The sequence below is a fragment of the Macaca mulatta genome, chromosome 1, assembly GCF_049350105.2.
Source record: "Macaca mulatta isolate MMU2019108-1 chromosome 1, T2T-MMU8v2.0, whole genome shotgun sequence".
In the NCBI taxonomy this organism is placed as follows: domain Eukaryota; kingdom Metazoa; phylum Chordata; class Mammalia; order Primates; family Cercopithecidae; genus Macaca; species Macaca mulatta.
This window is the reverse complement of record NC_133406.1, coordinates 18352554-18379969: the sequence shown is the minus strand read 5'-3', so window position 1 is coordinate 18379969 and position 27416 is coordinate 18352554. Positions and strand designations below refer to the sequence as shown.

At 40.3% G+C, this 27416-nt stretch overlaps 1 protein-coding gene across 1 annotated transcript in view; it reads left to right on the top strand.

The window, feature by feature from the left end:
- The window catches only part of COG2 (component of oligomeric golgi complex 2), a 51902-nt gene extending 25165 nt beyond the window's left edge, over nt 1–26737 (top strand). Inside the window, exons 6-18 of the mRNA XM_002808263.4 lie at nt 1087–1195; nt 1766–1945; nt 3960–4084; nt 7416–7542; nt 11376–11515; nt 16374–16435; nt 17896–18047; nt 19743–19940; nt 20874–20946; nt 21233–21375; nt 22852–22991; nt 24144–24324; nt 26042–26737. Of these exons, the coding sequence (XP_002808309.1) occupies nt 1087–1195; nt 1766–1945; nt 3960–4084; nt 7416–7542; nt 11376–11515; nt 16374–16435; nt 17896–18047; nt 19743–19940; nt 20874–20946; nt 21233–21375; nt 22852–22991; nt 24144–24324; nt 26042–26143 (1732 nt within the window). The 3' untranslated portion in view covers nt 26144–26737. The remainder of the gene's footprint in view (nt 1–1086; nt 1196–1765; nt 1946–3959; nt 4085–7415; nt 7543–11375; nt 11516–16373; nt 16436–17895; nt 18048–19742; nt 19941–20873; nt 20947–21232; nt 21376–22851; nt 22992–24143; nt 24325–26041) is intronic.
- Nucleotides 26738–27416: the final 679 nt, after the last annotated feature.

Below are 27416 nucleotides of genomic sequence, written 5' to 3'. Positions count from 1 at the left end.
TTCAGATAATTTATAAATAATCAATTCACATGAGATTATTCAGGAAAGAGTTAGGGATATTCAAGAAAGAGTTAACCTTTTTGGTTGGTCACGCTGGGTAGCTCCTGTTCCTCTAAACTAGTTTGGATGCTACAAATACAGAACTGGGTAGACCACTGACACTCTCAGTGCAGCATTTTCTGTGTCCTTATGATGTGGGCATTTTTCCTCACTCACTGATGAGCCATCAGTGTACACAGGATGCCTCAGTATACACAGCGGGTGATTAAACCTTTATACTTCTCCTCTGCTATTTTACTTCTTTTTGAGTGATATTGACACTTGATAATATGTTTGGGGGGGAAAAGTACATTTATTATATTTTGTGCCAGATATGTAAAGAATGCCCTGTCACTAGGACCCAGAACATACAGGTTGACAGCTGTTGCTGTTTGGTAAATGTAATTTTAAAGTAAGTCATTACTATTTAAATTTAAAATAAGATATTTTGAGATATTTATTCCTGCTGGAGGGTCAGTGTCATTTATTGAGGAGACAAATGTATTTGGTATTTTAAAATATTTAGAGGTATTTTAGCAAGGGGAGTGAGGCAAGCGGAGAAGTAGAAAGGATCCAGCTATAAGAAATGGGATGGAAAGAGAAAGAAACGATAAGGAGGGAGAGGGGAAAGGTGGGGGGGTTGGGGGGGAAGAGGGAAGAAGAAGGGAGGTTGAAGCTGAAGAAGAAGGTTATGAATGGGAGGGCTTGGAGTCAGTGGCAGAAACATGTAATTGCATGCACACAGGCCTGGCCAGCCCTGCTGCTGTCTGGTCCCTGTGGGTCAAGGCCAGGCAGCAGCAGCAGCTTGTACTCAACAGATTCCCCAGTGCACTTAGAACATGCTGTGCATATGGCTCCTGGGGAACATTGACTGATGGCACAAAAGACGCTTTAGCTTTCACCTCATAACAAGGTGGCCATGTAAAACACTTTGACAAAAGTCAAAATATAGTGGGTGTGAAAGCCTCTCACTGCCAGGTGTGTGATGTATTCTCGTGGAAATAGAGACCTTAGGGATTACACTTCTATAATTGTTTTCTCTACTAGCCCCCTTTTGACCGGACAAATTTTGGAGAGAATTGCCACAGAATTTAATCAGTTACAGTTTCATGCTGTTCAAAGCAAAGGCATGCCTCTTTTGGACAAAGTAAGACCGGTAAGTGTTGTTTTGGATTTCCACAGTTTAGTGTTTAGGAACTTGCTAAATAATTCTGGTTTAAATTAGTAATATTGTTGATCTAAGGGTTTTGAACCTAGCCTTGCTTTTTTTTTTTTCAATTTTTAATTTTCAGGGCCCCAGCTTCCTAAGTGTCACACATTATAGATTTTGTGTAAAGACTCAGTCACATTTTCCAGATGATAAGAGTAAAATTAATTCTGAATTTCATGGAATTGGACATATTATATGATGTAGACAATTAATTTATCCAAAGCTCTTAATTGGATTTTAAATCCATGATGTTTCCTAAAGATTGACTCTGTAGCTTAAGAGGAAGATAATTTTTTTCTCATTCTGTAATTCTGTCTAAATTCTTCTTTGATGAAGCAGAAATTTACTTATAAAGAGATTGGGGTGGGGGATTCATTGTTATCTCCAGGAAAAGTTATTATTTTGATTTTATATATGTCATCATCTATTGGTGTAAGAGGCTCGTTATGTGTCTATTCGCAGTTTCAGAAATTGCTCCAACTAGAGCTTTTTTTACTTACCCACCTTTTCTTGCAGCGTATAGCTGGCATTACAGCCATGTTACAGCAGTCACTGGAAGGCCTCCTATTAGAAGGCCTTCAGACGTCTGATGTCGACATAATACGGCACTGCTTGCGGACTTACGCCACGATTGACAAGACACGGGACGCGGAGGCCTTAGTTGGCCAAGTACTAGTGAAACCATACATAGACGAGGTCTGTGCACCTCCTTCAACAAACATTCATGAGCTTCTGCTCTGTCTTTGACTCTTTACTGGGTGTGAGGAAGATAAGAAGAGAGAACAGAGATCTTTCTGGAAAGATTCTCAGTTCCTACAGTACCAGCTGTAAGGAAGGCTTGGTCCCCATGGGTTACAGTTGGGAAGTAATGTTACAATGCCAGGAATTGGGCATGCCCTCTCAGGTGTCCTAGCAGTGCTGTGGCTCAGACTTCAAGGGCGACATTCTCACCTAGGGAGAAGGTGTGCATCCACGTGTTTTTAGGTCAATTTCATGGCAGGCAATTGTTCCTCAGTAGTTGTTAAAAGAATGTTTTCAAACCACTGGTCTTATGGGTGGACTAAGCAGGGTGGACAATTAAGCAGTGACAACACTGCAGTGTACGAGGAAGGCGCAGAGAGTGCTGTGAGCGTGGAAAGGTGTGTGAGTGGGGTAGACAGTGGCACCCTCAAGTCTTCAGGGAATAAATGACATTTGGCCCAAGTCTTGAAAAATACGGAGGAGTTTGCTGGACGGGGAAGGCGACAGGAGGAATATTCAAAGATCAAGGGCTTTTATAACAAATTAGCTGGGTAATACCTTAAATCTAGAACTCGGCTATGCAATATTCTTCACCTATTAGGATATAGCTAAAATACAGGAAGTAAGTGTATCCCGCTTCTGAGCAGCCGGAGTATAGATTGTGCTATATAAAGTTGCTGATACTCAGCAGTTTCTGACATGCAAAAACAGCAGCTTCGTCTGCTTCAGACTGAGAGAAGTCACTGAGCCCATCCTCAGTGTTTGGGGACTTGCCTCCAGTGACCTGTCAGTGTGAATGTTCTGACTGTTGTTAGTAAATACAAAGATTATACTCACATGATTTCAGGGTGAAAGTCTTTTATTTTTTAAAATGGAAAGTTGAGACTCCCAATGATAAAAGTTAAATTTAGGGACTAATTTTAATAATTATTTTGGCCTTGTTAAGATTACTAAAAATAAATAATCTTTCAGTTCTGTTTATATCCTGTCATATTCCATAGCTGTCTCTATGGGAGTGAAAAAATTACGTACATTATTTCTTTGTCAATAAGTGAAAAATTTGTGTGTGTGTGGTTTGGGGGGCAGGGTCTCACTCTGTCGCCCAGGCTGGAGTGCAGTGGCATGATCATGGCTCACTGTAGCCTCAACCTCCTGGGCTCAAGCAGTCCTCCCACCTCAGCCTCCCAAGTAGCTGGAACTACAGGTACACACCACCATGCCTGGCTAATGGTTTTTTTTGTATTTTTTGTAGAGACGAGGTTTTGCCATGTTGTCCAAACTGATCTTGAACTCCTAAGCTCAAGTGATCTGCCTGCCTTGGTCACCCAAAGTGCTGGAATTACAGGCATGAGCCACTGTGCCCAACCAATGAAAATATTTTAGTCACTCATCTATTCCTTTTTCACTGAACTGAATATAGTATGCTAAATTCAAGAAATATTTGAACTTTCAGTGGCATATTAAATTCAGTAGCCACATTATGTTTTATTTAAACTCAGCTTATCTTGTCATATCATTCTTGACTCCCAATTTTATCACAAAAAATAAAATAATAAACTAATATATTTTCTATCTTTCTCTGCCTCAAACCCTTCCCTAATCTGCATGATGGTAGAAGAAAAGGCCAGGATAAAGACAGTGAGGAGTTGCAGTGGAGAATCGTGTGCTCTGCTTTAAATTGTTTTTTTAAAAGGTGTTACTTTATTTTCAAACTCACAGGGAAGCAGATGAGAGTGCATGGTTTATCAGCCCATGTCTCCCCAACAGTCGTAATTGTGCAGCCAAATCCGAGGAACTAGTTTTGAATGTGGCCTGTTATTTACTTTATTGTTTAGAAAATATGTCACAGGGAGGAGGGTGAGCATGAGGAAGCAGATTTGTAAAGTTTTCTTTATTGTTTTCTCTGAAATATATAGTTTGTACTTCCCTTTAAAATGCTTTTTTTAAAAAATGATATTCCTTTTAATAGGTGATTATAGAGCAGTTTGTTGAATCTCATCCCAATGGCCTTCAGGTCATGTATAATAAACTCCTGGAGTTTGTTCCTCACCATTGCCGCCTTCTTCGAGAAGTCACGGGAGGTGCTATCTCCAGGTAATTTAAACGACCCTGTGTGGACCCCCACCTCCCTTTCAGTGACCGCACCTGCTAAGCGCAGGTGCACGACAGACGATGACTGTCTTGTATGAAGTGAATCCATTATGAATCTTGTTATTTCATTGTTTCTACCCATGATATTGTGAGGCAGGTTGCATTAGCCTCATTTCAAAGATGTGGACACTGAGATGAAGCTGAGACTAACGACCACATTTCCAAATCCAAAGTCTAGCCTTTCTTCTTCTCTGCACTTTTTCCTAAATTTAGTTTGAAGTCAGAATTGCTTTCCTTCCATGATTCTAATATGTCATAATCTGTCTATAGATATCAGTTCAGTTTAATTCAACAAGTTTTATACTAAGTATGAACTCATCTTCAATTTTTCCTCCCTTGGTTCAGTTTCCAAGACTTCCTGATTCTCTTTCATAAATATCCCATTACTTTCACCATTGCCATTGTGCCAGTCCAGGCCTTGTCATCTGCTGTCCACAATAATAGAATCTCCCCACCCTGTCTCCCTACTTCCAGTCTCTCGTTCTCTAAGCTTCTGACTGTCACATTTACCCAGAAATCTGCGATTCATAGATTTCTTCATAAATCTTTAGTGGCTTCTCAGTGCACATGGAGGAAGATCCAGGCTTCTTGAAGCAGGGCGTGAGGCCCTTTTTGTTCTTGCCTGGTAGCTCTCCACTGGAGAACTCTCGGCCATGGAACTTTCCCTCCATATCCCTGGACGCTCTAGCCACACAGTGCTAGCTGCCTTTCCCCAGCTCCCTTGTACTCACGTGCTTCTGCGTTTTTCCTCTGCTTGCCTTGCCCTTCCTGTGCCCTTCGTTTTCCTGTCAAACTGCCTCTCCACGTGAATCTCCAGCTCAGATACCACCTCCTTCAAGAGACCATCCTTGGCTGGGCGTAGTGGCTCGCACCTGTGATCCCAGCACTTTGGGAGGCCAAGGCAGGTGATTCGCTTGAGGCCAGGAGTTCAAGACCAGCCTGGGCAACATGACAAAACCCTGTCTTTAAAAAAAAAAAAAACAGTCTTTGTCCTAACGTTCAGCATTCATCATGTCCTGTGGATTGCAGGACGTGTTGCTTTTGTGTCTTCTGAGTACTGATTTCCATGTTGCGTTGTGCATTCACCTCTCCGCTGCTCACACCTTCCCTTGCCTCTTGACACAGTGTCTTAGAGCTAGCAGCTGCCCAGTTAGTGTTTGCAAAATGAAAGAATTAACTAAGTTTAATGCTCAAAAGGCAAATAAGGTCTCTGTTTTCATGGAGCAAGCAATATATTTGGCCTTGAGTTTTTGTTCTTTGCAGAAATGTGGGGTAATTAATATGCTGCTTGGCATTTGCAGTACCCTCTCTCTTTCCTCTGTACCACCTAAGATGAAGCCTAGTTTTGCTACTTTTGTTTAGTAATCATAAGGATTTGGGGATAAGAATATAGTAGAAATCATGATGTAAAATGAAGCCATAGATATGAAACAATCAGTCATTAGATTTGACAGAGCCAGTCTGGGTCCAGAGATGTCAAGCTTCAAAGCTTTAGGGGATCTTTTCCATAGTTTTTAGTGTGGGGGAATTCACGTAGAAGGCTTAGAGATTTGAGGAATCTGAACTGTACCTTGCGAGATCATCTTCATCTGCTGCTAGCCCGTCACTGTGTTGCAGGTTCTGTGTATCCCTTTCCTTCCCGTGCTCGGCTCCTGGCTTCAGATTTCCAGCTTGGTGCTTTCCCTGTCACTCTTTTCTTTTATCATGTGCCACCCTTCATGGGCTTTATAACTGGCAACACCAAAACATTCATGATTTCTCCTCCAGAGAATACAGATGAGCTTTTCTAATCCGTCTACTGTTAATTTTGCAGGTTTTACATTCTGTCTTTGGGGCTTTCATTAGACATTAACTTTGGGAACGAGGAAATGTTGTCATTTAGTAGTGATTATATTATGTATATCTGTAGTTTGGAGTCCTCAATTTTGTGCTTTCTTTCTCCAGATACCTTAACAGAGCCTGCTCTTACTATTATTTGACAGTGTATAATATGTTGTGTGGAATTGGATAGATGGGAGGCAGCCATCTTCTTTCCCCTTCCTGGCCCTCCACCCCCACCAGTAATTTCTTAACAATACTTAGGTGAAACTATACTAACAGTATTTGCTAGCTCTTCCTCGACAGTGAAACAAAGCTTCCTTGATAACTTATCTGTCTTGATAATTTTCGTTAAGCAGGAAAATTACAAAAACTTTAAAAAATTTTATTTTAATACTTACCAGAATGTTAAGTCCCATTTTGATATGGCAACTTAGCTACAAAACGCCCAGTTTTGCTAAAATAAGAACATTTATTAAATTGTTTGCCATTTTAAAAAATTACCTTAAAATAGAGCAGAATACACAGTATGAAACAAAGTGGGCAGATTAGTGAAATGGTGTTTGCCTAGAATGGATGTTTACAGGTCTTTGAGTTCGTGAAAGACTTAAGGAATCTCTCTTATTTAACCGTTACTAACATAGGGCTTTTACTATGTGTTAGGCACTATCCTAAGTACTTTACAAATATTAATTCTTATTATGACTTTGTGAAGTTGGTACTATTATCATCACCATTTGAAAGATGAAGAAACCAAAGCACAGAGAAGTTAAATGATTTGCCCACGCTCCAGTATTTGAATCAGGCACACTGGCTCCGAAGCGCATGCTTTTGTCTCAGTGCTGCCTGTCATCTACATTTGGGAATTTGGAATTTAAAGTCTGGTGCTAAACAAAGACAAAATAAGACAAGCGCACACACACACAAAAAATTAATCTATTATCAGATTTTTGTGTCAAGATTTGTGATAAGATTTCCCATTTGATAGTCATAGAATTTTAGAACTGAAAGTAATCTTAGAGATAGCTTAGTAAGTAAAAGCTGTTATTAATTTATAAATTAGCATAATTTACAATGCTGTATGGTTTATTGGTGTTCAGTAACGCGAAGGTTATTTTTCCTGTAGTATTAGACTACTCTACTTGTTTTCCCCAAGATAGGAGTATAAAGGTGGTGGGAAGTATTTTAGAGGGAAAAGTGTACCGAGGTGATTAGCCTTGACACCAGCTGGAGGAGTCAGGATCTGGGAGATTTGCCGGGTGTGAGGTGAGACTGAGATGAAGGAGTGGAATAGAAATTTGAGTCTAGAAACAAACTAAATTACAAATATGTTTTTTTTTTTTAAGTTGAAATAAGTTTTAGACTGCAGATCTTTTGGCAGAAGCAACACAGTGGAAATTTGCTCTTTGTAAATAGATTATGGTGTATTTTACTGAAATGTGCTCTTATTTTACAGTGAAAAAGGCAATACTGTTCCTGGATATGACTTTTTGGTGAATTCTGTCTGGCCACAAATAGTACAAGGATTAGAAGAAAAGTTACCCTCGCTTTTTAATCCTGGGAATCCCGATGCATTTCATGAGGTATCTCTGCCCATCGTCTTGATTCTTGAAGATGTTAACCGGAGACTGGAGAAATATCATGTTCTCTTCTGCTTAGTCTTGGTTCTGTGGTTTATTAAAAATAAAAATTTGAGTTGCTAAGTGAACATTTACCTTAAAACACACACATCACTTTATCTAAGATATGAGCTATGATACTTTTAGGAATAAGAACATTTTCATTTTATAATATAAAGCATAATTAAGTCTAGATACAAGTGTGAGTAGAAATGTACATTATTTTCTTAAAAACATCCTGAGGACCGTTAAAAGCCAGTGTTTTTGCAGTTTTCTGTGAAAAATTAAGTTTGTACATCTCTGCCATATAATTTTGAATGAAAACAAAGAGTACTCATTGGATTTTTTCAAGCAGCAAGTACAAAGGAATTGATTGGATTTTAAAATAGACTATATAAATGTCCTCTATAATTTAAAAGTTAGAAAGCCCCAATATTTATTTCCTTTTTTAATTTATATTTTATTTTATTATTACTATTACTATTTTTGAAACAGGGTCTTAGTCTGTCGCCCAGGGTGAAGTGCAGTGGCACAATTATAGCTCACTGCAGTCTTTGACTCCTGAACTCAAGCAGTCCTCTCTGCTGCTTCCTGAGTAGCTGGGATTTCAGTGCACACCACCATGCCTGGTCAATTTTTCTTTTCATTTCTTTTTCTTTTTCTTTTTCTTTTTCTTTTTCTTTTCTTTTCTTTTCCTTTTCCTTTTCCTTTTCTTTTTCTTTTTCCTTTTCTGTGGAGATGGGTCTCACTGTTGCCCAGGCTGGTTTTGAACTGCTGGCCTCATGCAGTCCTTCCCCCTCAACCTCCCAAAGTGCTAGGATTTCAGGTGAGCCCCCATGTCCAGCCCTGTTCCACCCCCAGCTTTTTTCCCCCTTAAAAAAGAAAAAAGATTTCATGGTTAGGATTTAAAAAGTTAATGTATAAGTTTGTTTTCCTTTGTATCATTTTAAAGGCTCAGCCTCTTGGTACTTTTCTTCCTTCTCCTTCCCTGGATTTTGGTTTTTGGTTTCTTATGCAATGAGATAATCTTTGTCATTTAATTAGGTACTTTATTAAATTTGCAGTGATTCTAATTGTCAATACATTTGACTCATTTTGTACTTTCTCTTTGTTCCAGTTTTCTTCCCTTATTTCCTTCCTCCCATCTTTTTTTCCTCCCTTCTTTTTTCACCTTCTTTGTATTTTAGACTTCTGGGGATCTGTTTTCTGTCTTTATTCCATTTTGTCCCCTCTACTAATTTGGAAGTTGTACCCTTTATTTCTGTATATATTCAGTAACCTTAGTGGTTACTTAACAGAATCTAAAGTTGATTGATGTTCTTGAGCCTTCTCCTGGACAATACGCGAACTTAGAGCACATTAACGCCAGCCATCCCTTCTCATAGTATATATTTTTGTTTCCTTGCTCGTACTTCTATTTTTTTTTTTTAATCTTAAAAACTGGGCATTTTTATTGTTTTAAATAGTCATCATCCTCTGGGAATTACCCTACATGTTTGTCATTGCTTACTGTTCCTTTTTGAATGTCAGCTCATCCTTCTTGAATCGTTCTTCTGAAATTCATGTTAGAAGACTTTTTAGTAAGGCTCTGTTGATAATAATTTATTTTTTTAAATAATTTCTCAGTTTGCGTTTGTCTGAAAATAACTGTATTGCTTCTGTTTGTAAGGTCAGTTTGCTGGATATATTAATAGAATTCTCAGCACTTTGAGTATTGTCTTTTGAGTTGCATTATTAAGTTCACTGTTAATTTAATTGTTATTCCTTTGTAGTTAATGCCTTTTTTCTCTGGCTGCTTTTAAGATCTTCTGTGTGACTTTGGTGTGCTAAATAAGTTCTGCTGTGATATGTCCAGTAGAACTTCTTTTTTTAATTATTATCCTTAGGATTTGATAGGTTTTTCTGAATCTGAGAATTGGTGTCTTTCATCCATTCTGGAAGATTTTTATTTATTATTTCTTCAATTGTGCTTTTCTTTCCTTCCTCCATCATCTCCATCTAGATCTCTTGTTTAGACCGGCTCACCCTATCCTCTGTATTTGCTGCATTCTCGATAATTTCACAGTCTGTCTTATAGGTCACTAATTCCATTCTTAGTTGTATCTAAACTCTTTTCCACCTGCATATTGAGTTTCCAGTTAATTGTCATTTTTTTTATTTCTGGAAGTTGTATTTGTTCTTTGTCTAGCCTCCCTGGTGAATTTGTTTATTGATTTTTTAAGTGTAGAGAGGCACAAGATAAGCGTAAACAGCCTGGGGCCCAGCAGATTTCCCACAGATAAGACAACACATTGGGAGGTTTACCATCCCAGAAATGCAGCTTACCTTATCTCTTGGCAGATTGTCCCATATTACAGTGCATTGAATAACAGGATTGTGCTGTTTTCAATAAATTTTGTAGCAACAACATTTGTGATTTTAAAAAGTAGGCTTTTAAGGTAGCATAAGGAGAGTGAAATAATGGCTTTAAGCAGTAGCAATTGTAAGCTTTAAGCACTGGCAAATGTAAAGACGCTTTACAATTTGCTCTATGCTTTAGAGACTCATATTGACCATGTTTGGCTCAGGAAATGTTTCAGCTCAGAAATGAACCTTTCCGATAGAACTTGACTTTAGAATTTTAGGCTAATACTTAACGTTTGTGAGTATAGTTTCCAGCAGATAGTATCCATTTATTTCCAGAAATACTTTCAGCTTTAAGCCTTAATGTAACATGTTTCTTGTAAGAGGGAAGTATCTTTATATATATATATTTAGCATCCATTATATGCAGAGGTATAGTTTTGTCCCAAAAGGGAAGAATAATCCCGATTTTTGTCTCAACTCTGCACACCTAGACCACCCTCTGGGATAACAGAAGTTTGCCCAAAATCTTTTGAAAGAAATTTAAAGCCTGTAGTTTTTACTACTACAAAATCCTGTCTAAGCACAGACTTTAGCATATTTAGATGAATGGTTTGGTGACCCTGGATTGAGCCCCTTTTAATTGAGAAGAACATAAAAAAGCCAACAGTGTTCTTAGAGCCTGGGGGCTTCGGGAATAAAGTACCCACAAAAGCAACGTGCAGTGCAGTCGCAGTTTTGCTCAACTGACTGACTAGCATTCTGCTTCCTCTACCTCCTAGCTTGTCTTTTGAGCAGGTTCTCTGCGAGCCTCAACAGAAGAAGAAGCATCATTTGTAAAATGGGGGATGATGATGAGGATGATAGCAGTTGCCTTGTGGGGTAGTTTTGTGGGTTAAATTAAATAATACAATTCTAAGCACAGTGTGTTGATGATAAATGCTACGAGTTAGCTGCCACTCTTAATGGTTTTGGTACATCTCCCTGTCAGTTTTCATGCTATCTTATTTATAAAAATGATACGAATACTCACATGGTTCGATTATTTCTCTTCTCTCCCTTTCTTCTTCAGAATTTTCTCCTTCTGTTCTTTCTCCTATGTGAGGCAATGATGAATTATGTCATTTAATCTGCTGTCAATTCAAATTCCAGTGGGCTGGGGTAGGGGGCCCTAGAACATGAGCACTACCATTTAAAGAGCACCAGACTTGGAGTGCCTGGGTCTCAGATGGGCTTTGCCATGGAAGACACGGAAGACATATCACAGAACCACTTTGGGCATTTACGCATCTTTAAATGGGACATTGGAAGGAAGATCTCGCAAGGTCCCTGTTAACTCTAGAAACTGTGATTCTTATGTGTTGACCTTCTTTATCTTGATTAGTTTTCAGTACATGCTCCCTGTTCTGGTTAGTTTTCTGATAATGAAAATTTTCCATTTGTTTTTATTTTAGAAATATACCATAAGTATGGATTTTGTCAGAAGATTTGAACGGCAATGTGGATCACAGGCTAGTGTAAAAAGATTAAGAGCACATCCTGCCTATCATAGCTTCAATAATAAGTGGAACTTGCCTGTTTATTTTCAAATAAGGTTGGTCATTTATTCACCGCCACCCCCACCCCACACCCTTCTAAAACAGAATTTGAATGCCAATTAAGGTTGTTGTGCCAATTAGTGGCTCCTTTTCTCTGATCATTATAATAGGCTTTGGGAGACAAAATTGAAAGTGGAGAAAGATACATAAGAAGTATTATGGTTGCCAAAGTCTGACTTGCATGACAAAAACGTAAGTTTTATTTTTTGGTAATTGGAGAGCTCAGAACACAAGAGTTGGAAGGAGCTGACTCCAAGCCCCGCCTCATTCCCACCCACCATGTCCTCATTCATTGTGAAAAGAGAAAGTAGGAGTTATACAGCAGCTCTTTTTTTCCATTTTCCCTGTGTCATCATCTGCCTCAAATAATGAACCTGTCTCACATCTGTTTTTGCTCATCTGAGATACTTGTCCTCTAGAGGGAATGGGGAAAAGCAGAGCCTTAAGTGTTCTTTGCAGCTGGTTCCATCTATTAGTGTATGAGAAGCCTCATCATTATTTCGGCTTCGCTTATCATCTTTGTGACATTTGTGCCCTCTATTCTGGAAAATGGTGACATTTTTCTTCCAGGTTTCATGATGATATCACCTTTGTCAATAAGCCATTCTATAAAATACTTGGGGAAATGTAGGATGAACCCTTAACATCATACAGTGCATTGGAGAAACAGATGATAATAGCCATTTTTGCAGATTCTCTTGAATGAGGTCATGATATGTTCTTCCATAGAATGGCATTTTACCTGAAATGCTCTTTGAAGAATCATAGGCTTTTTTATTTACATTGCTGGATGCTTTCATTAATTATGATGCAGTCCTTTCCCCTAGAGTTCTGAGGAATAATTACAGAGAAGGAGATCAAGAATTAGGTCCCCTGATGATAATTGCTTGGGATGATTGAGAATGTATGTAATCATCTTTTTATAATGAAATCATAGTTCTCAGAATGAAGTAGTAAGGTGCCCTTTCACTTACAATACTGTGTTTTATGCTAAATTTTCCAAGGTTGCGTCATCATGTAGTTTGTCTCTCAGCAGGAAATTATGGATTTGTTCATCTAAGATGTTAATGGGATGCACTGGAAATAGTTGTTGTATGATAATCAACATCAAGCCAGGGCAAGAAGCCTTTTTGATTTGTGAGCAGGATTTAAAATAGCAAAGCATCGTTTTATAAAATGATACTGCTATGGAGAAATAAGGTTTACATTTCCCCATCTCTCTGTCATCCAGGTTTGGAGTTAGATTACTTTGGTTATCTAATGCTATCACCTCACAAACATACTCCTCTGCTTCCTGCCTCCAAACTCTTTCCTGGTCCTTTTCCTCAGACCCTGGGACCCATGCACCGTTACCTCACTCTTCCATCCCACCACTGCACCTCCTGCAGCCCCCATGGGCTATTTCAGCCTGTGCTCTTGGCTCTGCCAGGCTGGGCCCCTTGGTGATGGCACAGCTTGGCTTCAGCTGCATCTCCCTTCGTTTCAGTTTCTCTCAAAGCTGGTAATTGGGGCTTAAACTCCATTGAAACTCAGCCAATTCCCTGAAAGTCTTTTTTACCTTCACCAGATTTCAGCCTTAAGCCTTCAAAGGAGTTGATTAGCCTTTTTGAAAAAACCTCTTTTATTTAAAATTTGTGAAATTTAAAAAAATACATTTGAGTTATGAAGTGTAGAACTTGTTTTTAGTACATTTGTTTTTCCATCTAAAAAGTAAATTCCATTAAGACTTTGTAGAACTTTTCTATTGATTTTTATCAGGTGTTGGGTTGTTTGCTCTGAAGGATGACAAAAAGTTCCGCAAACATGGTTAGGGTCAGAGTTGCATTGTCATCAGATTCATTTCAAGGTCATTTGAAGTAAACCTAAAGACAGTGGGGTGGTGATGGTTGGACATTTCCTAAGAAGAAATATTAATATTGCACTCTCAGTAGAAGTTTTCTGCTCCTGGATCTGACTACCCATATCCCAATCATCTTCGGGAAAAAAGCCACCTCCCCAGCCCAGCCATCACCACAATTCTTGTGAACACATTTTGTATCCTCTCACTGTCCCTGAGACCCCGCTGTGTCTACATTTCATTTGCTCCTATGGGCATATTGGAAAGTAGATGAGGACTTAGTTTCTCATGGGAAGAAATTAAATGCAGATGTGATCAAAACAGCCTCAAATTATAATGAGTCAGTGACTGCCTGGAAACTGCAGGTGTTAGCCCTTTAAATGCCAAAGGCTAAATTTCAGTTTGCTATTCTTTTTAAAATTGAAATATTTCTAGTACATTCACATGTATATACTGTATTACATAGTATATGCTGAACACAGTCTTATGATGTGGAATCTACATAGTAATATTAAGGTGCGGGTAGCCCTTTCTTTCCTGTCCCTGCACTCCTCTCAGACATGTGTATCCACGAGAGACGGGTGCACTTATGATGTTCCTGATACTTCAGAGAAAAAAAACCGTAGGCATCACTATTGTTATCGCCATTGTAATTTTTATTTAAGTATTATTGTAGCCCTGTGATGTTCGTGGAGGAATATGTCTAGAGACCTTCCCCGGGCCTATATTTAAGAATTTAGAAATGTTTGTATTTGGGGTTGCCCTTCTTACATGGATCCTGTTGAGAGTAGAATGACATTTGATGTGCACATGAAAACCACAGCATAGCTTTTCAGATTTCAACAGAGGTTCCCTCTCTCTTTTGGCCATTTTCCAAGAAGAAATATGTTCTGTTGCTTCATTCCTGGCAGTTACCACACAGCAGAGCTGTGTGAGGGGCTGGTCCCCTGGCTGGGGAGCACACCTAGGCCAAGTGACTCGGGCAGTTGTAATCATACATCACTGTCCCTGCTCAAAGATAGGCAGAACCTCTCTGTGAAGTGCAGGGATCAAGGCTCTGCTGCATTTTTTTGGTCCTTTTTCATTTGTATGCTTTTCAGAATTATCGTAAATATACATAAAACTCTGTAGCCCATGTCTTTGCATAGTACTAAATTATACCTATTTTTTCTTATTGGTTTATAGCATCAAGCTTCCACATTAATACTGCATACTGGTCCATTGAATATACTGCAGATTCTGTAACCATATTCTTTCTTTTGGCCATTTAGGTTGCTTCAGTTTTTCCCTGATATAAACAGTGTTGTGTCAGCTATCAGGCCTTTTCTGTATCATGGCTAACTTCCTGTATTTTGTTTAGATTTTGAAGAAAGGCAGGACTGGGGGTCTGAGGTTGAGCTCTAGGAGCTGGTTTGCTCTCCCAGGTGCAGAGCAGTCCCATCTCCCTTGTTCCCGTGTTCAGTGTCACTGCCTCCTCTTACTGCTGTTCCTGGGCTAGTTTCCAGTGCTCTATTATTATTATTATTTTTTTTTTTTTGAGACGGAGTCTCGCTCTGTCGCCCAGGCTGGAGTGTAGTGGCGCGATCTAGGCTCACTGCAAGCTCCGCCTCCTAGGTTCACGCCATTCTCCTGCCTCAGCCTCCCAAGTAGCTGGGACTGCAGGCGCCCGCCACCACGGCCGGCTAATTCTTTCTTGTAGTTTTTTTTAGTAGAGACGGGGTTTCACCGTGTTAGCCAGGATGGTCTCGATCTCCTGACCTCGTGATCCGCCCGTCTTGGCCTCCCAAAGTGCTGGGATTACAGGCATGAGCCACCGCGCCCGGCCTCCAGTGCTCTCTTATCCCACTTTTCCATCTGTCACTTGTTCCTTCTGTACCTCTCAACTGCAGCAGGAAAAGACTAGCCTTATTGTGAGCTTCACTGGGCAATTAGAGAGTTCCTTTCTTTCCATGGGGCAGACAGGACGGCTACTGGAAACCAGCCAGCTATAATGGTCCAGGATAGCCTTGGTGTCTTCAGTGCTCAGCTGTGTTGGGTAGGGCTGCAGCTTTTTGTGTCAAGCTGTTCTTTTTATTCTTTAGACAGTTGCCTTTAGCTCAGTCTCTGAACCGCTTTTTAAAAGCACACTATGTACTATAAAAAATAATTTCATATCAGTTGGATAAATTGATATTGAGCATGCATCAAAATTCATTACTAGTAAGGCAATTAGCAGGTGACAAAAGAGCATGCTAGTAAAGACAGGTATGAAATTGGAAGAGTTATACAGTTAGAAAACAATGCCTGCCGAAGCAGCTAGCTTAAAAAAACTATATAACACGCAGCCTTTCACAAAGTCATAAAAACATGTCCATATCCATTATTAGAACAGAGGTCTGTGACAGGATGAGCTGAGGTGCCAGGTGAGCCAGCTGTCATCAGGAAAAAAAGAACGCACATCTAGGAAGCACTGGTACAGACACTGAGCATTAGTACCCAAAGGGCAAGTACCATGGACGTGGGAGAGGGTCAGCAGATTAGAAGAGCACCAAGCAGCGAGTTCTAGTTTTAACTGGCTGCTTCCCGTGATTTTTCTCAAGCTGCCAACACAGGTACAGAACGCAGCTTTCTTACCCTGGGGACGTTTACCTACCTGTGATGGTGTTAAGATAGATGGGTTGGAGGAACCAAAGTTTTATGGCCTTGAAGTGAATGGAGGATCATAAGCAGGTGCTACTCACCTGACAACTTCTTGATGGAGACTTAACTGGCAGTTTGTTTAATTTGAGAAACATGGGGAAGGTTATGATTCAGACCAGCTGCAAATAACAGAGAACCCTTATATAACAGTGGCTTAGTCACGATTTCTTGTTCAGTTAAAAAAAAAAAAAAAAGGCTGGGAGAATAGGCATTTCGAGGCTGGACTTACCAGCGAGTGACAGAGAAAGTTCCTGTTACTTAGGAAAAACAGAGGATGGATAGGGAAAGGCATCTGTCAGAGTCATAAACACTAATTCGTGTTCTTGTTTTTATCTCAGATTTAGAGAAATAGCAGGATCCTTAGAAGCAACACTTACAGATGTCCTGGAAGATGCCCCAGGTAACACCCCCAAAGTGATAAGTGGCATGGTATCCTAAATGAGTTCATTCAGTTCACCATGTCAGCTAGATCATAATACTCTGAGCATACTTTCACTGGTTTTTTTTGTTTTTTGTTTTTTGTTTGTTTGTTTGTTTTATCATGCCTTAAGTTGGACCTTAAAATCACTTAGTTTGACTTTTTTTTTTTTTTTTTTTTTTTTGAGATGGAGTCTCTCTTTGTTTTCCAGGCTGGAGTGCAATGGCATGATCTTGGCTCACTGCAGCCCCCGCCTCCCAGGTTCAAGCGATTCTCCTGGCTTAGCCTCCCAAGTAGCTGGGATTACAGGCATACACCACCACGCCTGGCTAACTTTTGTATTTTCAGTAGTGACAGGGTTTCACCATGTTGGCCAGGCTGGTCTTGAACTCTGACCTCAAGTGATTCATCCACCATGGCCTCCCAAAGTGCTGGGATTACAGGCATGAGCCACCATGCCCAGCCCTTCTTTTTTTTAATAAGGTAAAAATAAACCAAATAGTTTTGGTACATAGAGTTCTTGCTTTATAAAGATGAAAAAGGAATAAGAATATAGGAAACAGACCTCATTTTCATTCCTGAATATAACTTGGCCCCTTGGTGTGCTTATGTGATCAGCTGGTTTTTTTAGCAAATGGGCTGTGATCTGCCTTCCTCCCAGGCTGAGGACTGGTCTGCATGGTAGAGGGTCAGGGTGCTCCTGCCTCTCACTGACAATGACTCACAGCTGAAGCATGCATCCTGGGCCTCCTGGGCCCTGGCTGCCTATGCTGGGCTGCTGGGCAGGTAACAGCTGTAGATATGTGGACTTAGCAGTACATGTTTGCATACTCTGACAGCCTCATTAATTTTTGTATCATATATTTATTCCTAGTGACCACTGAAATACTGTGTGCTTATATCTAGGTTCCTCGACTTAAATTTCCACTCTCTTTTATGCAGCTAAGTCTCCTATCATTTTGAATCAGTTTTAGCTTCAGAATTTGTTTTCATCTGTCTTTGCCAAAAATGGTCATATGTAGTTAACTTCTTCTAAAAGAATAAGAAGTATGTTGAGATAGAGGAAGACTCTTGTGAAACAGGACAAATTTGAAACTGAAGTTTAAACCTCTGCAAGTGATTGCCACTCCAGCCCATGTTTGTTGATTGGGTATAAAGTACCTATTAAACATTATTTCTGAATGCTATATATGTTTGATGTTTATCCAGACACCTGGGAGATAGTGTCATGTAAAACTGTGCGTGGCATGAAGGATGTGGTAGGGAACATGGATTGTGGCCACTCCTCATCCCTGTGCCTCCAACAGCTTTACTGACCACATGGTTTTCTTCAGAAGGCCACTTTCTTTACCTTTGAATCATACATCAAAAGTCTCACATTAGATTATAGCCTAAAATTGTCTGAAATTCCTTAAATGTGTGTTGTTGTTGTTTTTCTCTAGCTGAAAGTCCATATTGCCTTTTGGCTTCTCATAGAACTTGGAACAGCCTCAGGAGGTGTTGGTCAGATGAGATGTTCTTGCCATTGCTGGTGCATCGCCTGTGGAGATTCACTCTGCAGATTTTGGCACGATACTCTGTGTTTGTCAGTGAGGTAAGGGCTGGCCATGGAGCTCATCCATAATCAATACTGATAAAAATTAAAGATGTTAGGCTAACTCCTTAAGCTTTTTGTAAATGCCATGAGAGGTTAATTCAGAGGACCCCAGTAGTCTGACTTCCCAGGATTATCTGCAGCTCTGTTTCTGTGTTTCACTTTTACTCCTGCAAGCATTGCATTTAGGGGTGTCTATTATCATGAACTTGTTTTGTTGAAAAGCACCACTCTGGCAAGTCCGTGTTTTCCCTTCTCAAAACCAGATTCTTTGAACTGCCTCCAAATTAAAAAAAAAGATGTTCATTTTAATTTCAAGGTGATTATGAAAATCATTAGAAATAAAAATAGGTGCATTTTAATACTTAATATTTGGAAGGTTACAAAGCGATATTGTCATCAACATAAAAAGGTATTAAAATTGTCTTTTCTTTTTTGAATATCCTTTTCCCTTTTCAAATAATCAAATGTATTAAATATCCACATGCCCTTGGTGACTTATTAATACTCTACAAAAAGCCAGAAATTCTTGATCCACAAGAGCGTTAGTACAGTCCAATGCTCAGCACCAGCCCTGTGGGTTCTTACTAGGACCTCGGATAGCTGTGCTGCCCTTTCTCTGGGGGAAGCGTGAGTAACAGACTCTCAGGTAAACCAGTCATGGCATTGTGAGGAGTATGCAAAGGAGATGTGTTCTAAAAAATAAAAAAGACAACATGGAGAAAACAGCACACTTTGAATAAAATCTTTGTTATTTGGAGTAGGAAAGGATCCCAGTCCTCCTCTTGCAGTGTATTTTAATGGAAAGAGTGTCAGCTTTGGAGCCAGTGTCAAACTTTGGCTCTTGAACTTTTTAATTCTGTGGACCTAGAGAAATTAAGCTGAGTCTTCATCTGGAGAATGGGAAAACAGCTTCTATACGTGGCTGTTGTGAGGATTTATTTGGACTAAAGCTCCTGTCAGGTAATGGGAGTCTAGTGAAATCTAGTTTGTCTTTCCCTTTTGCCTTCCCTCTGCTCAGAAGCGTCTTAGTGGACCACCCTGGGCCGTCAGCTGTTTCTGAAGACCGCTGTATGATTCACCTGACAGAGTTGGGTTAGGACGATTATTCAGTTAGGCTAAGCATGCGTTCTTGCTAGCCAGGAATTCTCTGTTTATCTGTAATAGATTACTTTGCCCTGAATGTTCATTATCCCATTCTATCCCATTCTTTTCTTGATGCTAGCTTACTTCTTTTTAATTTTTTTCCCTTATAAACAATGTTACGCAAAGAACACTTTGTTTTTTGTATTTGAAGGTTTGGATTTTGATATTTTACCCTTATTAATTATAATTACAAATATGATATGTTATTTGCCTAACATAATTGATTTTTTTTTTAAAACTTGTGATGTCCCCAAAATTAATTTTATTGTGGTTTGGGTACTTTATTTTTCACATGGTTTTTTTTATCACCAGAAAGTAGACAAGTTCCAGAAGGTAAATGTACATGGGGGCGTAGTTTGTCCTTGTTTCTCTTAGTACTTCACTCCTTCCTGTAGATACAATAAGGTGTACTTTTATTAGTAAGTTTTTACTAAGTGCTATGTAGACAGCTAGCATTTAATGGTGAGTTATTGACACACATATGTAATATATAAATGCTCATGTATCTTGCTAGTGTAAAAGTAGTTAATCAGTGAAATCCTTTTTCAGCTTTCACTCAGGCCCATTTCTAATGAAAGTCCCAAGGAGATCAAGAAACCTTTGGTAACTGGTAGCAAAGAACCTTCCATCACCCAAGGAAACACTGAAGACCAAGGAAGTGGTCCTTCAGAAACAAAGCCTGTGGTTTCCATTTCCCGCACTCAGCTCCTGTATGTGGTTGCAGACCTGGACAAGCTTCAGGAGCAGGTAAGCCTGTGTCCCAGAAGAATTCCAGGTGCTTGGTTTAATGTTTTCACAGGAGGTAGCATGTGTAAAAGGCAAACACCATTGGGCCTTACGGGGCTTAAATTGTGGGGCCCATGGGTACCCCAAGAGAGAACCGCTCACCTCCCTTTCTAGGTGTCCCTCCAGCTTCCGCTGACAGATCATGTCCATATAGGGTTTCTAAGGGTGTGCACTTCTTCTGCGTGAAGTGCATTCTGTATTGTATTCACCTCCACCCTGCTTCCTTTTCGGTAGTGATGGGACAAGCTGGAGCAGCCATGCTTCCCCCGCTTTTTTTTTTTTTTCCATTAGCTCACCTTATTCTGCTCAGGCATGATCTTTAGTGGGCTGGATTTCAGTTCCTTTACATTAATTTACCCCAGTATTTTCTGTTGATGTTTAATCTTCAGCTATACCTTGAAAGTGCTAAAATACTAAAACTTCTTCCTCTGTTTTCTCTGTATAGATCCGTATGTTTTTGCTTGTAACGTTCTCTGTGGGGTGAATGTAGTGGTGAAGTCCTCTGATACACAGTTCTGCTTTCCTCAACGTTAGATATTTTGTGGTGCTTGAATAAATACCGTTTTGAATTTTAAAATTTGTATGTTTTCAGTAAGAATATGGTCTTTACTGTGTCTATTTTCGTATTATGGAGAGCCATAGAGTAGAAAATGTTTTTGCTTATTTTCTGTGCCTGTTAGTAGCCATTAAACCATGTGATTTCTCATGTTGTTGAAATCTTTTTATAGTAAAAGCATTAAAACTGTTTCTTTCCTTTGATGAAAATTACTGAAATTCCTGATTTTAGATTCACCATTCATTAGCAAATTCTAGCGTTTGTAGATGCAAATAGAATCGCCTCTTCCTTTGATTTATAAAAAGTAACTGAATATATAAAGTGCATATTTATTTCAGCTTCCAGAACTCTTGGAAATAATCAAGCCAAAACTTGAAATGATTGGCTTTAAGAATTTTTCTTCTATCACAGGTAAAAATGAATCTTGACTAAGCAAATCTTTGAATAAGAAATGATTTAAAATAAAATTTCAGAGACTGTAGGGTATATTTAATTTAACATTTTCTTCTGTAGTTGTAAATCCTTGGTTGTTTCTCTATTCTATTCTGTATTATAACTTCCCTAAATAAGATGTTTTGTTTAATTCATTTGATCTGATTTATTATAGTACATACTGTAAATGCTGTGACAGTATTTCAAATGAAGTTCACATCTGGGCCTGAGCATGATGATTAAATCCAGTCTTTAATCTCAACAGCAGCCCTGGAGGACTCCCAGAGCTCTTTGTCAGCCTGTGTGCCCTCCTTGAGTAGCAAGATCATCCAGGATTTAAGTGACTCTTGCTTCAGTTTCCTAAAAAGCGCGCTGGAGGTTCCCAGGCTTTACCGAAGAACCAATAAGGTCAGCGCCATTCATGGGAGAGAATTCTGAGGTGGGGAAGTGTGTATTAGGAAAGCCAAAGAGGAAGGAAGGAAGCGGCGGATTCCCAGGGTAGCCTGAGACAGACTGAGCTCATCCCATTCTGAGAATAGTATTGATGAAGAGAGGGAGGTTCGGCAGGGGTGAACAGGGGCTCTGGACAACAAACTGAAATAGTTAGACCTTTCCCATCCTATCCTAAAAGTATTTAAGGATGTACTCAGTTTCCTTTTGGTCTTGCGGAAAAGTATGTTTTTCAGAAAAAGCGTTTTAATAACATTTTAAAGTCCTATACATTTTTGTCTCCATATCTGGTATTCCACACTTTATATCTTGTTCCCTCTTTGTTGTTACTGGAAATATAGTTGGCCCCTGTGTCCCCAGGTTCTGCATCCACAGAGCCAACTGTGGATCGAAAATATTCAGGGAAAAGAAAAACTACAACAATAAAAAATAATACAGGCCAGATGTAGTGGCTCACACCAAAATCCCAGCACTTTGGGAAGCCGAGGCAGGAGGATTGCTTAAACCTAGGAGTGTGAGACCAGCCTGGGCAAAGTAGTGACATCCAGTCTCCACACATAAAAAAAGTTTTTATTAAAAAAAAAATACAAATGTTAGTACTCTAAAGATGATTTAAACTATACTGAAGGGTGTTCATAGGTTTTATGCAAATATGATGCCATTTTATATTTGCTCCTTATTGTCTGATTTGAAGCTGCCTCTCGGAAGTGGGAGAGAGAGAGACCTATTTTATGTTGCCAAATATGTTGTTTTTCTTCAGTAATCTACCAACTCTCCCTTTCTAGTCAATAGGTTGCTACAGTAATATATTTCCTGAGAGTCTGTGTTAGGGTCAGACCCCGTGCTAGACACTTTACATAGTCTTACTATCCTCCTAGTGGGTGCTAGTATTGTCATTTGCAGATGAAGAAACCAGAGCTAAGAAAAGTTACATTCCTGAGCCTGGATCCTTGCTTCTCAAACGGTGGTCTGATGATCAGCAGCATTCACATCACCTGGCGGGTGGGAGCTCGCTAGAAAAGCACAGTCCCAGAACTCAACCCTTCCACCAACAGAATTAGAACCTGAGTTTTCTGCCCCCAACAGAATTAGAACCTGAGTTTTACGAGATTGCCAGGTGATTGATGTGGACGTGAAGCTGTGGGAAGCAGCCCTAGTTTCGATGCCCTGAGCCGTGGGTGGCTGTGTCAGCCAGCACCTGAGCCCAGCCTGGCTCCAGACGTCACCTTCTTGTGCTGGCTCTTCTTATTCCCTCATGTTCTCCAGGCAGCTTTCTGTGGACCCCAGTGTTACCTTTGGGAGGGATGGAAGTTGTTCATGTCTCAAAACTAGAACATTAATAGTATCCTTTTGGACTTGAGGTCTGGGTAACTTACTCTGTTTCTTTTCTGTTTTTTTCCTGTGCATCTTTATCTCCTACCAACATCATTCCAGGAGGTCCCAACCACAGCTTCCTCCTATGTGGACAGTGCTCTGAAGCCCTTATTCCAGCTTCAGAACGGACACAAGGATAAGCTCAAACAAGCAATAATTCAGCAGTGGCTAGAAGGCGCTCTCAGTGAAAGCACTCATAAGTAAGTAAATTAAAAGTAGACCTTGTGGGCCTTGCTTAGAAGAGTCTGCGGCAGAAACCCCCGAGGCCATCAAGCACTGCGTATGAATAAAGCAGTGAGACTGCCTAGCGCTTCTTCACTGGATTAGTCAGAGTGTGGTCCCGCAGTTTGCTACCTCCCTCCCCACACCCCCGTGGACAGCCCGTGGGCCGGCTTCCTCTGCCTGGGCCGCAGCCTCACTGGCCATGTGCACAGTGCCCCTGCATCTCCTGGCCCTGCCTACGTTCCCTGCAGGTGCCGTTCTCCAAGGTCCAGCCACATTCTTCTTGGAGGCCCTTTCTTTGCTCAGCCCTGTCAGTCCAGAGTGGCTCTAATCATAACAGATAATCAAAGAACTTAGGTTGGTAATCAAGGAAGAGAAAACATACATTTAAAAGTAATTACAGCTGACAAGGACTCGATTCCTAAAACCTCTAAAACACAGGAATGTCTTTTTCTAATGAAATATTATTTTCCTAAATCAACAAGTATGCTATTCAATTTTGTTACTGATTTTGTTTAATTATTAAATATTAATTTTGCAGTAGTATTTTATTTACTTAAGATTTAAGTGGCCATTTATGGGTTAATTTAGAACATAACAATAATGTCTAATACAGTTTTTGTGGGCAAATGTATTTCAAATGCCAAGTAACCAGCTTGTAGACAAAGCTTTGAAATATAACTCATTTATAATTTCAAAATTATATTGAGAGTATTTTAAAGACAATGAACTTTATTGAAAATTCTGAAATACTTTTACACTCTAAAAGATGAACTGTTCCTAGAACTGATTGGAAATGAACTTGTTACTTGATCTGGGGCATGAGCTACAGATGTCCACCCTCGATTAAATTTTAAACAAAATCCATGCAAATACATACTTCTTAAATTCTGAGGGAATGCTGTGTTAGACACTTAAGACTATATATACACATATGTGTCTGTATATATGTGTGTGTATATATATAAAAAAATGATTTTAAGAAACTTAATGACTTACCATGGCTGAATTTTCGTTGGAAACGAATTTGTATCTTAAAAATCTCTTTTTTTGGTCCACAAAGCCAGTCACTGTATTTGGTGTTACACACAAATGCCTCTTTTCACCAGTAAACGTGTCTTCTGCTCAAGGTACTACGAAACCGTGTCAGATGTATTGAACTCTGTGAAGAAAATGGAAGAGAGCCTGAAAAGGCTGAAACAAGCCAGAAAAACCACTCCCACCAACCCCGTCGGTCCCAGTGGTGGCATGAGTGATGACGACAAAATCAGGCTGCAGTTGGCCCTGGATGTTGAGTACTTAGGAGAGCAGGTAACCCATCAGCCGCCGGCAGCTCCAGTGAGCCTGAAACCAAATTCTGAGAGCCGGGCAGTTACTTGGTGGCTCACGTGATCCCAGAGATGCTGTTGCAGTGGCTAGGGAATTGCTTCCCAAGTGTTAACGACTAGGAGTCGGGGCTCCCAAATTATTTTGCCTCTAGGCAATATGAGAAGGAAAAGGTAGAAGAAAATGGAGAATTCCCGTTTTGAAGTCCAGTGGCATGCTCTCTGGTGCTGTTGCCATCTGCTGGTTTCCCCAGTGCCCATGCTCACAGAGCTCACTACAGTGGGACTTTTTGGTCGAGTGCCTGATACTTAATTGGTGCTAACCCCAGGCTTTTGAAATCCTTGCTGGTTTAGCTTAAAATAACTGAAAGCATTTATCCCTCTATGGTGCGTAGGAAATCCTCTGAGCAGACCTCCTCTGCTTCCCTGGTTGGCTTTTGTAGGTTTCCTATAAAACACAAATTTTAGAATCATGGCATGTGGCTGAATGGTAATGTGGATATTATCACTTAAGATATGGATAACATGTAATGAATGTCTGAGGTGAAAATGAAATTTCATCATAAAATGAAATGTTATGATACTGTGAGGACAGTTCATAAAACCTCTAGATGTTCAGAAACTGGCCTTCTAAACTGTTGAAGTGTCATCCCACACAGTAGTAGGTCCTCAAAGGAGGCCTTTCCAGAGGGAAAAAAATTGAAATTATAAAGTTTCCATAAGAGGACACTTGGTCTTGATTTGGAGAACTGAGACAATGTTAATAGAAAAAGCAAAAAAAATAAAAGCAGTCAAAACAAGACCCTTGATTTTCTAGCTTACTAAGGAATTTCTTTTACACGTCATGATCATCACTGAAAATTCACCTGTTTTCTGCTTTGAGATGAATTTAGAGATATATCCTGGTAAAAGTCAACTGCCATGTTGCTTTATTTGGCAAAAAAACCTAAAGACTTTTTACAAGCAAGAAAGTATATTATAGAAAGGTGAAGAGCCAATGAGCAAAAGAAAGGGAAGGAAGGAAGGAGAGTGGGATAGGGAACTAAAAGGAAAGAGAAGGGAAAGAAAAGGTGCCTCCGCAGTCCCGGTCCCCAGAACAAACCACAGAATGCTGACAGACACTTGGTGTGTATCTTTCCGGATCTTTCTCTGCGTGTGTGGTGCGTGTGTGTATGTGTATGGATGTATACGTGTATGTGTGTTGTTATTGTCATTTTTAAACAAAAGTGGGAACATAGTGTGCCATGTCTCAGTGACCAAAATAATCCACGGTAGTTGCTGTGCCAAGCAAAGTGTTTTCAACTCATCTGATTCTAAAAGGTTTTTGGCAATATGTTAAGAAACTAAGAGCACAGGCCAGTACTTTTTTGAAAATTCTCTACTTAAAAAATAGTTCACTTTTTTATTTCCCTAGTGTAGATTTTCTTTTCTAGTGTTTTTTAGGCCCACAAAAGGGGCTCTTATTCTGTCTGATTTATTGGACTAAGATAAATTAACCTACTGGCTTCTTAGAATGGTAAGTGTTTGACCCCAAAAACCTCACATTTTACAAGAAGTAAACCCTTTGCTCTAGAGGAAAAAATATCCTACAAGTCTTCAGGGAACTGTCTTCTGGTTTAGTAGAGGATGAAGATTTTCTTTCTTCCCCCTCCCACATTCAGCTTGAATTGCAGTAACGTAATTCATTCTCATGGCCTTTGCAGATACAAAAGCTGGGACTGCAAGCAAGTGACATAAAAAGCTTCCCAGCTCTCGCAGAGCTTGTTGCTGCTGCCAAGGACCAGGCAACAGCAGAGCAGCCTTAAGCATCTTGGAAGATCTCGAGGTTAGATTCTTAAGCAAGAGAAGAGTTGGACTTCCAGGCTGAAGGGGAGAAAGTGACTCTGTTCTCTTAGCAACCGTCCGTAGCGAAGAAGTGCTTCCAGCATCACTCCAGCGACACGCCCATGCGTCTTCTCTCAGCGTATTTGGGTCTTCCTTTGCCCAAAAAGAACACAAAAGCCTTTTTCCATTGTATGGAAGATAGTTTTTAAGACATTTGAAACTTTCTACTATAGTTTACAGAACAAATTATTTTATTTTTATTGTAAATCTTAGTGTGGAAGAGCTGATTTCTAAAATATGATTAAAGTAAATATATACCTATGAATGTCAGGAGTTGTCTCCCTGAGCCTGCAGTTGGAAGTGACGACTGTAGTGGAGTGATGTCCTGTATAGAAACGCCCTTCTCTGAAATAAAGAGAACTCCTGGGCTTTCTAAAGAGGCTGCCGGAGGCCGTCCTCCACTCCCACTGTGTGTGGGAGCAGTGCTTCTGATCCTGCTGTCACCGCAGCCTCTGGCAGGGGCCGGCACCAGTAGGAAAGACCTCCTTCCTAAATAAAAGACGTGTCTCCCGGGAGTGTGTGCTCCTTTTCTTTGGGAATTCCGCACCAGGAAAGCACTCCTCATCACTCGTGCCTGTAATGACATGTGTTCCCTTCCAGACAGGTGCCCCTCTTAGCACCAATGGGAAGGGTCCTGGCCAGCACCAGCCCTTTCTTTCAATGTGTGGGAGTTCCTTTCCTTGGAGGGGTAACACAGCTTCCTTAGGAGTCGGCAGGCCCCGCCCTTCCTGGCAAGCTGATGTGGATAGAAGGAAGGAAGACTGCCCTGAGAAGAGCTGGAAGCACCGGGGAGAGGCACTCCAAGACTGGTTTGTTGGTTCGAACTCACATAGGCAGCATGGAGCACCGTGTAGCCCCTGCCTAGCTGTGGCTTCAGCCCTCCCAGCCTGATGAGGAGCTGGAAGCAGCTATGTTAAGTCCTTAGTCTTGCATTCCCGTGCATCTCAGTCCCTTCTTTGTTCAAAGGTTCGCCGTAGGGAGAGGAAGTAAATGGTAGGGAATGAGAGCAGGTCCTGTAGTTAGCAGGCTTGAGTTTTTTAGCACAGACCGGGATGAGGAGGGCTAGAGAAGTCAGAGGAAATCCCAGTGATGAAAGCACCAAGAGCCAGGTGTGTGTGGAGCCCCAGGGGCTACCACGCGGCCCCCAGCCCACCACAAAGAGTGGCTTCCCCTTTCTGTTTGCAGGTAACAGAC